Raw genomic sequence first — 10383 nt, 5'->3', positions numbered from 1 at the left:
CCTTATCATCCTGTGGTGTTGTCCCAGCCTTCACACAACATTCACACTGAACAAAAAAAACACGTGTTCTTTTAGTCTTTATAGGGACTTAGTAAGTATGGCTTTAAATGTAGACAAAAGAACAAACATGATTTTCTTTGTTTTATTAAAATGAAGCCAAGTATACAAATCTGAACAGCTTCAACAAAGCATCTGATTCTGAAAAAAGTAATATACATGTTTATGCTACTAAAACTTATATTTACACTAGTTTTTTATTTTTCAAATAACACAATGTTTCTCAACTCAAAAACAGGAGCTATACTTCAGTGTTTTTAAAAATGTCTGCTAGAAACATATTCCAAAGTGTAATTTTAGATACCGACCTGTCAGGTGTCAAATAGGTCAGTATTTAGCAAAGGAGTCAAATATTGACCAAGGCAATTCTTTGAGTCGACCATTAACAACACACACCCACTCTGCCAAAGTGCCCAAAATCAAAACTGTTCCACAACATAAGTCAGAGTGTAAATCAATGTCCTCATGTTCATTACTGAGTAAAAAGTGTAAAAAATCAAAAGTGCAATGGTTGCTTTGCTACTGTTGCAACATGATCATGAGATATGTCACCTTCACTGGAGGGAAGGGGGTTTGCCAAAATTCCCACACTTTTTGAAAAATCCATTTCAACTTTAATGTCTCAGGCAAAGTTATTAACAGGAACCAGATGTACTGTGTTATCAGAGGGCTTGTTCTATTTCTGGATTGTAACACAAGTTACGACAGTCCTTTCCTGCTGGCGTGTCCGGTTTCATTCATCATAGTGAAGTGAAGACAGGAACTTATCCACATCCAAGTCTTCAGGGAAATAATCTATAATTTTCTTTCTTTCCTGCAAATAAAATGAAAGCAATAAATAAGAGTTTTATGACAGAACTAGGTATCAAACATCTGCCTCCGTGTGTATGTGTTTGTCTTTACTTGCTTTGCTTTTCTTAACAACTCAACATCTACTTTACACTTGGCAAGTTTAAGGCTGGATGATCCAAAGATGTGCAGTGTCAAGATTCTTTGAGTGGTCCTCATATTTGGCAAGAAACTTGTCACGCTTTCAAAACAGTCACATAGCTTACCAACAAGCAAGACCGGCAATCGCACAGGATGCCAGGGTGTTAGGACCCAGTTAACTGGCTGTGTATTTGCCCAAGCACCTCATTCCACCTTCATCATACTGCAAGTGTATATTGTACCAAATATGCATATTTTGAAGAGACTATGAAGTACTTGGGCATAATAACAAAGTGTACTTTATTTAGTAAATTAGATTAGGTTCTTGTTGAGACCATAAATAAATAATAAACACGTAAAAAGGACTGATACGCAATGGAAGTTCATCTGGTGTCCACACACCTTTGATAATCACTACACAACAAAACACAAAAGAGTTGAATACAAAATAAAGAGGAAAAAAAGACTGGACAAAAACCATACTGCTGTACTTACTCGGTCTTTCTTTTTGGTGGGAGATCGTTTTGATTCTTTCTTTGGAGGGGGGCTTGATGCTGAAATAGGTTGCTTGCGTTTCTTTGAGTTCTTTGAGCTAGTAGGCGAGTTTTCTCCTATCCCCTCCTGACGCAAACTGTCCTTCAGTGGACTGCCTGTCCTGGCGATGGCAGCACGTGAAAGAATCATAAGTGTGTGAGCAGCCATGTTAATGCTGCTTTCACTGCCGGCTTCACTGGCAGGGCTGCAGCCAGGTACATCTGGGGTGTTGGGAGGCATTAGATGCTTTGGAGTACCCTCTCCGTCTTTAACCTTTCCCTTCTGTCGAGGTGTCCTGGGACAATCAGCAGGTGCTTCCTGCTTACTGCCACTTCCAGGAAGGTCTGAACTGCTTGCACCAAGCCCTTTGACTGGATTCGCGGGAGATTTGAGCCCTTGAATGTCCTGAAGCATCTCAGCTGCCTGTTTAGCCAGAGAACTGGTTTTAGACGGTGTTTTTGTAACTTTGGACTGACTCTGAGATGCCGGCTGAGTGACAGCTGGAGGGCTCAAGTCTCTTGATGCTGAGGATGAAGGTTGTTGGTCTTGCATGCTACCCTTCATTTCATTCTCTTTGTTAGCTGTGACATTTGGCATTTCCTGAGAGGAAGTCTTCTTTTCTGTACGTCCCTCACGTGGTTTCAAAGGCACCTTCTCTGCAGATTCTTTCCTGCTGCTTTCCTCTTTGTCCTTCCTACTTCCTGATTTTAGTGCAGAATCAGACTCTGACCTGGAGTTATACGAATCCTTAGGTTTTGAGTTATCTTTATGTGCATCCTGACTGCATTTCCTCTCAACAGATTTTGATCTTTTTTCTGATTCTGACTTTTTTCCAGCCTCAACCTTTGAAGCATCAGCACTGCTGGTACTGGCACTTTGAGACTCCTGCTTGTGGGTGTTATGATCCTGCTTGCGAGAGCTCTTTTTAGCAGAATCTTTCTGGTACTGTTGTAAAGAAAAGGGCTCCTTCACTAAGCTTACTCCAGCCTGCGGACTTGCTAAACATCTGACAGTTTCTACCCTCCTCTTGGGTTTGTTGCCACCCAGGATAGTAGGTCTTATTCGAACAACCGACTCTGTATTAGTTTTCTCAGTCTGCTGGATAGATGGTGATGGGGATGTAGTTGCAGTCATGGCTGTGCTGGTTGTAGTCGTTTTAGCAGTTTGTGGTTGAACGTCTGCAGAAGAGTCAAAACATAAAATTCTCCTGTGACTGGCACCTTTTTCTGCATCCTGCTGGTCTGTGTTTCCAGCTGATACAGGTTGAACCTCTTTACTGCCCAGATTTTTCTCAGTGCCTGGAATTTAGAAATGAGGCCGTGAAATTAAAACATTATGCTGAGCAAAGATGCATTCAAAAAAGGATACCATATAATTTTTAGCCAGTATACAACTTCACCATGGAGAAGCAGGTTAACCTTTAACTTACCAGCAGCTACAGGTTGTTTGCTTGCGACGGTGGGAGTTTTGGACGGGACAGTTTCTGTCTGCTCTACTGATACAGGATTCTGTATGGCAACAAGCTGTAAATGTAACAATGAATGGGTTAATGTGGTTTACATGTGAAGTCAACTGGGACTCCTTGTAGAAGCAGAATGTCTTACTTACAGAAAGTCTTGGATAAACAATAATCAAACAGATCTCCAATTCAAAATTGAACAGAGACTTGACTGGGTCAAAACTGACCCAAGCCATACTAGCATAGAATATGAACAGTATGTAAAGGTTAAAGAGTATGTTTATCCTTTGAAATACAATGTATAATACATTTTATGTACCAGTTTGCATTGCACACAAGATAAAGTTAACACATTGACCTGAGAGTGGCAAAGTTTGGACAGTTGGACAGTTTTGTTTACTTAGCAGCCAATTTGGTCTGAAAGTGTCTCATTTAATAAAGAAATAAAGCTTTTCTCACTCCATCATTCTGGTTAAAATGGTAAGAAAGGAAATGCTTTTAACTGCAAACCACATGCTCCAACTAACAATAAAATTATCTTACTTGATTGGACACCATCTGCACTTTCCCCACAGGATTCGGTCCTACAACAGAAACAGGAAGCATCATGGGCTTCACGGGTGATGGCAGGACGAGTGCTGACCCTTCAAACAGGAGCACAGATGTCATAGTTTGATAATTATGATACTGAGAAAGTTATTGAAAGTGAAGGAAAAAGATTAAACATGGGGACATGCCTTGTTGCCATTGATAACTCAAAAATAAATAAATAAATACATAAATAAATAAATTGCTTAACCACAGTGTCCCTACAATCTTTTGCCAAAAGAACTTTACTTTCAATATTTTGGACTGTAATCAGTGCAATAATGTGGAAAAGTATGTTGTTATACACACTGCACATTGCTTACTACCTTACATTCACCTATAGATGTAATGTTTGTGGGATGACTCAGTTTTGCAGCCTTCTGTCTCTTACCAGTGGAGTAACTTGTAGAGCGAGTTGGTGTTGTCACCGCATATTGATTTGTGGGTAAAGACTGTCCGTTTGAGACACCAGCAGGCAGCACCACCTGTCTGCCTTCAGCTTCGGTAGATGGGGGCTCTGTTACAAGGAAATAGCTGGCTCCTTGGAGGGCAGGGTTAGTTGTATCCAGGGGTAGTTGAATTATATAGCTCTGCTGGGCCTGTGACGTTCCAGTTAGTGGAGATGCAGTTACTGCTCCAGCCTTGCTGCTCAGAGGACTAGCAAATGCCTCAGAACTTTGTAATCCACTAACTGCCTGCGCCACCTCATCCATGTTGGCCTTTGGAGTTTCAGGGCATCCCACCGACTTAGCTGGGGAGGAAACGTAAATGGTGGGAATCTTGTCTCCAGAAATGCTGGAAATTGCCTGGTTTAAGGCTGTGTCGCTGGAAGAACCTTCATCCTGGTTATCACTTATGATTATTTTCAAAGACATGACATTACTGGAGTCTGTTGCAGCCGTGTTTGGGATGCTTGTGGTTAACAGATCAGCTGTTGTTGCAACTGAAGCTGCAGGAGGAGGGGCAACGGGGGCACAGGAGGAGGACGAGGATGCGGGTGAGGCAGCTGTGAATGAGGCATGTGCAGCTCTTGGACTTGCAGAGGTAGAAGCAGACGTTGGTGCGGCAGGTGTTGCCGTAGATGGGGCAGCAATAAAAGCAGATGAGGGTGAGGCTGCTGAAGCTGTAGTATCTGTAGAAGAGGATGTTTTTAACACAGAATTTGATATTACTGAGAAAGTAGACACTGGTAGAGTATCTCCTCCACTGTTTGAGAGTAATATTTGAGGTAGGTCAGCGGCGGGCGCTGGAGTGATGTTCAGCTGAGCTTGTTCGGGAGGCAAAGATGATGCTCCGGGTGCACCAGGTTGATCTTTAAACTCTTGTGATTGTTTAGGTTCTTTTTGGTTGTTCATATTTGAGGCCGATGTTTCCTCTGGCTCAGGAAAAGCACCAGAGTCCACTGGCGAGGGATCTGTGGAAGATTCATCAAAGACAGGTGCGATAGAAGTGCTGTCCTTTGCGGGAGGCTCCTGAGTGGCCAAACTGTCCAAAGGAGGAGGGGGAGGTGTATTCAGTGGTTCATCAATATCCATTGGTGTTTCATTGACAGTGTTAGTGAAAAGTGCATCTTTTTCTTTTCTGTTTGAGTTTGTTGGAGCACTTGAGACACCTCGGGGATCCCCTTGACTCACTATCAGTCTGGCTGAGCTGTTTTCAATCCTGGATGATCTGCCACTGGGACCAAGAACTGTTTTCTTTAACAGTGTTGGAGGAGCGGACTTTCTTGTCTTTCGCTCTTGCCCAGGTTTCGTCTTCACCGTCATTGGTGTTGTATCTGAAGCAGGTGAATCACTGTGTGTGGCACCTGAAAATAGAAACAGAGTTCAATTATTCATTTGTCTCTATTGTTAGCAGAAATGATAACCTGCTTGACCTCTCATAGAAAGTTATTTAAACTTGGAAAAATGTTTGGATTTTTATTATAATTTCATAACTGATGCTTCCAGGTTTTATGAAGTCCAAGTGGCAGGGATGTTCCTGTAACCAGCTGTCAACCACTCTTTTTCCCCACAGTTCTCAACACTACTGTGAACAACACCATGAATGTCTTGCAGGAGAGACTGTCTGAAAGTGCACTCCACCTCTTCGTCATGGCTAGTATTTTCCTGCAGTTCATTTCAGTTCTTAAATTAGGAATAATTATAGGTACTTTTCAATTTTTGACTTTGTTTACAAAGTTTACCAACTGTTAGAAGCTCAAGAAGCTACAGCCTTACACCTCTAAGCCCCTTCCAGACTTTCTGTAGACATTTATGCTGCCTTTTCGACATTTAGATTATGACAGACTACCTGTATCAATATTTTGAAGGAGTCTGATTGCAGATGTAGTTCCAGCAGTGTCGGTCTCTTCTGGACTACTGCTCGTATCGCCATCTCCTGGTTCTCCATCTGCGAATTTAGTTTTATCTGCAAACATCAATTTATAAAAAGTCTTACAAAAAGTTCTTTAGTTAAACTGTTACAGACATTTGCGAACCATTATTTAAAGGAAAACACATTAAAGTAAATGAGGTCATAGTTACTGCAGTCAAAGAGGTCAAAGAGAGCCTGAAAAGCTGGGTCGGACTCAGTTTGCTCCAAAATGTCATGGATGGCGTCGTCACTCATATGAATTTCCCCCTGTATACGTGAGTAAATAATAATAAATTACACAGAAAAAGTGAAAACATTACAAGCAAAATGTTAAGAAAAAAAAAATCACCTGTAATCCTAGTATTTCATCTATAGACTGGTCTGTTTCCACTGTACTTGAAGAACCCTTTGATGTTTGGGGCATTGGCTCACTGATAGTAGTGATGAAACAGAGTAGGAAACAGCACAATCATTATCAAAAACTGTGCACAATACATCCAAGTGCAAACAAAATGAAGAGTCCTATCGTGTTACTTACTTTGCAAGGATTTTGTTGATGTTTTCAGCAAGTTTCTCTTGTAAGGACCTGTCACCCAGTATCTTGTCACGTGCGTTTTGTATCACAAGCTGCTGTAAAGAGTGAGATGAAACAGAGAGTATGTCATTTCTGATGCAATAAAGTAATTTTTCCCTTGTATCTAGAGACACAGACTGATATTAGAGATGGCACGATACCACTTTTTTATGTCCGATACCGATATCATAAATTTGGATATCTGCCGATACCGATATGAATCCGATATAGTGTTTTTTAATCAACAAAACTGTTTTTTAAATATCTTGCTGCATTTTGTATAAGTTCATACTCAAGTTTAAAACAACAACTACACTAAAGCTATTCTGTTATACCTGTATGCAAAAAAAAAAATTTCATAGTTCAGCAATACTGATCAATCTAATAAACTTAAACCTACACCATCCTCCCTATTCTGGTATTTTAAAGAGTACTTAGCGTAAATATTAAGCAACCTAACTAATAGGGTTCCAACTCCCAGCAACAACAAAAATAAAAAAATAAAAAAATAGGGAACCACCCCTCACGCTCCACCTCATGATGCTTAATCGACGTAATCAACCTTAATTTGATGCAGTGTGAAAAAAATGCACAGAAATAAATTATTTTTCAAGAAATATTAAATAGATTCAACATCTTTCTTCAACAAAATTGCAGACTGCACAGATGGTACCTTCCCAAAGGAAAAAGTACTATAGCTTACTAGGGTATATATATTAGACTTAATAGTTACTATATACAGTAATTGACTTCTATTCATTTTACATCAAATTAAAACTTTGGGTGTCAGATAATTATTTATTAAAAGCTCGACATTTTAAATGAGAATAAGAAAGAAAAGTATGTCTTTGTGCCCCCTTTTCCCTGTTAATGCCCTATCGGCCCCCCTGGCTAAACTTTGCTAGATCCGCCCCTGCACAGTTACCAGCCGTCAGCTACGCAGAAAAAGATCCTGGTGTAGAAAGTAATATTAAATAAATTCTAACAACAGCTGATCAAGCTTAAACGTGCTGCTGTTGTTCAGCCGCTGGTTTCCTCTTTCTGGTGCAAAGTGGGCCAAAAGCAAACAAGAGACAGGGACTCGCGACAGAAAAGCCGATCAGCTGATCATTAAGCAGTTTCATGATTGAAGTAGCAGCAAGAAGAGGCAGTCGCTCCATATATCGTTTGTTAAGCTTAACGCAGGAATGCTTTACAAACATTCAGAGATGGACTTACACACTTGCTTTACTTCTCTCGGGATAACTTTGTCGGAGATGAAATACCGGGTTGCTAGCGAAGCTCCACATGCTATCCAGACCACCGACAGGTCCCGCATGCCACAGCCGCTCTATCACGTGATGCATACTGCTCCGACGTGCTAACGTTCTGAGGTGAGTTACGGCGCGTTGCAAGTTTTGTGAGGTGCTTTCGTGATATTTAATGGATCGGATTACATTTTTTATTTTTCTCCGATATCCGATCCAGTAATTTAGGTCAGTATCGGACCGATACCGATACGTAATATCGGATCGTCCATCTCTAACTGATATATGACCATTCAGCAGATCAACAAGGTTTTAAACAACAATGTCAGTGGATTTGTTAATATGTGATTGAAGTGTAGTCTTTAACTTTTCTCTGCGATTAGGAAACCTAGCATTACTGACATACTGGTGGTGGTCAGAGGGCCCTGGTGGCGCCAGCCTCGCCTCTGTCAGTGCGCCCCAGGGTCGCTGTGGCTACAACGTAGCTTGCCATCGCCAGTGTGTGAATGTGTGTGTGAATGGGTGAATGACTGAATGTAGTGTAAAGCGCTTTGGGGTCCTTAGGGACTGAGTAAAGCGCTGTACAAATACAGGCCAGGCCATTTACTTACAGGGAAGTTTTCATCAACAGCCTCTTCAGGTTGGGGTTCTGCACTGCTGCTGCCAGCAGCTGTAGCAGATCTGCTAGGGGCACTGGAGCCACTCGGAGCACCACTTCTCTTCCTGGGGGTGTCCCTGAAGACAACAGAAAAACATTTTAAACAAACCATGGGAATAACAATAACAGCACAATAAAGTCAAACAGAAATATCACATGCTGAAGATCGAATTAATCAATGAAGTTGGGGTGATCCAGCACAGACAATATTCCAGGTTGACTTTGCGTCACCAGGATGTTCTTTTCGTCGCAGTCCCTTGAAGTCGCCAAATATCACTTTCTATGGTTTCTGATTATGGCTATATCACTGAGGATTGCTTCCGGTGTGTGCGCAGATTAAGGAACAACATACTGATATTGAGTCATTTAGAATAAGCAGTGACACAGCCTTGTGACTGATTAATGTCATGTGAAATTAACTACAATCAGCATTTTTTTTTTTTTTTAGCTCAACCAGCCAAAGGACCAATTAGCTTATGACATGGCATCTGATGTCCTCTCCATCCACAGTTCAGAAGGATCACTACTTCTAGATTGGTCAGAAATGAATCAAACTTGCTCACAATCCCTACCTGATGCATTTTTTTCGTGCTCAAGATCACAACTGTCATTTTACAGTAAACACCCTGTGAAGTTTGACAAACCCTTAGCAAGAAAAGCTACTGAATCACTAACATTCTGGATTATGCAACACACCAAATACATGTTTGTTGTTTCTGCAACCATTAGTCACATTTTCTGCAATGCGAAAGGTTTATTCAGTGATACTGTAAAGTCATTGTAACAGCAATGTCCATGCACAAATTATGTACAACGAAAACTAATTTTTCCATCCACTTTAGATTAGTCTGTCTTTAGCACTCTGGACAGATGTTTATGTAATAACACCTATAGTAAAGCATTAACAACTATTCATACCATTTCCTTCGACCAGGAGACATTGGGCCTGGATTTAGCCGATGCTCTGAAACAATGATCTGCATGGGTGAATCCCCTGTAACGAATAAGTTTGAATATTTATTATTAAAAACTACATTTTATGACTTAGTATGTGTGCATTAAATGAATAATGAGCTCACAGAGCACTGCTATCCCCTTAAAAAAGCTGTGATCTTAGCATTACTTTACTTTAGCATTTGTACTCAGTTGTGTGTTATATTACTGACTGGGTGTAGTCATTAATCGGCTGCTGTCATGAATATGCTGGATTGTGCCACTGCCAGAAGCTGGTCTGCTGTTCGGACCACTGTAGCACACTGGGGTGGAGTGGGCAAGCATGCTGTGGGAGGTGTGTGCTGGGCTGATGATGGTGCTTGTCTCAGAAACCGATGAACAGACAACAGCACCCGCAGAAGCCACGGCAAAGACCCGCTGTCTAGCCATGTTTGCCAATCCAACACGTGAACGTGCTGCAACACACAGAGGCTGATAAGTAAATAGGTTACATATAAAACCTGAATGCTGAGGCACTGTTTGACAACTGTAAGTAATCATGGTGCCAATTTCCCAATTTGATGTATAGACAATGTTTTTATTCAGAAGTTATTTGGGTAACATGCCAATTCCTGGGGTTTTAGGAACAGGCAACTATAATCACAATAAGCTCATGATTAGGGAAGTCCCTTTTCAAACAGTTTCTGTTCCTACGTTATAGGTATATTTCTACATAAATGCATCAATGCATTAAACCTGATGCTTTCAGCTACATCACCATGTATTAGCCCATTACATCAAAACAAACAACCTGACAAACTTACTTCTCTGACATGCTGATATAGCAGGGGAATTCTGCAATGACCTAAGGAAAGATGCAGAAAAATATTCACATATTGATTCACTTCACCAAGTTTTAGCATTCAGAAACACAGCAGTAGATGTTTATCTTTCGTCTCACAACAACATACCAATCAACAATAGAAAACAATAAGAAATCATTTTTCAAAATCAGCCCCATGCATCCTATGCTATCACACAATTATTA

General features: G+C 40.9%; 1 protein-coding gene across 2 annotated transcripts in view; it reads right to left on the bottom strand.

Annotated features, from left to right (window-relative positions):
- Window positions 1-128: 128 nt before the first annotated feature.
- The window catches only part of npat (nuclear protein, ataxia-telangiectasia locus), an 11092-nt gene continuing 837 nt past the window's right edge, over window positions 129-10383 (bottom strand). Inside the window, exons 5-17 of one of the 2 annotated variants that reach the window (XM_040009167.1) lie at window positions 10160-10200; window positions 9569-9811; window positions 9321-9396; window positions 8356-8479; window positions 6462-6550; window positions 6273-6354; window positions 6094-6190; window positions 5861-5977; window positions 3960-5375; window positions 3524-3624; window positions 2951-3044; window positions 1483-2819; window positions 129-871 (exon numbers count right to left, since the gene is read on the bottom strand). In XM_040009167.1, coding sequence (XP_039865101.1) covers window positions 791-871; window positions 1483-2819; window positions 2951-3044; window positions 3524-3624; window positions 3960-5375; window positions 5861-5977; window positions 6094-6190; window positions 6273-6354; window positions 6462-6550; window positions 8356-8479; window positions 9321-9396; window positions 9569-9811; window positions 10160-10200 — 3898 coding nt within the window. In that variant the 3' untranslated portion in view covers window positions 129-790. Of the gene's footprint in view, window positions 872-1482; window positions 2820-2950; window positions 3045-3523; window positions 3625-3959; window positions 5376-5860; window positions 5978-6093; window positions 6191-6272; window positions 6355-6461; window positions 6554-8355; window positions 8480-9320; window positions 9397-9568; window positions 9812-10159; window positions 10201-10383 lie in introns of both variants that reach the window. The other variant, XM_040009166.1, reaches the window with a different exon arrangement.

Source organism: Simochromis diagramma, unplaced genomic scaffold (assembly GCF_900408965.1).
Source record: "Simochromis diagramma unplaced genomic scaffold, fSimDia1.1 OVJJ01000344.1, whole genome shotgun sequence".
Taxonomy (NCBI): domain Eukaryota; kingdom Metazoa; phylum Chordata; class Actinopteri; order Cichliformes; family Cichlidae; genus Simochromis; species Simochromis diagramma.
This window is presented reverse-complemented; position numbering and strand designations above follow the sequence as displayed.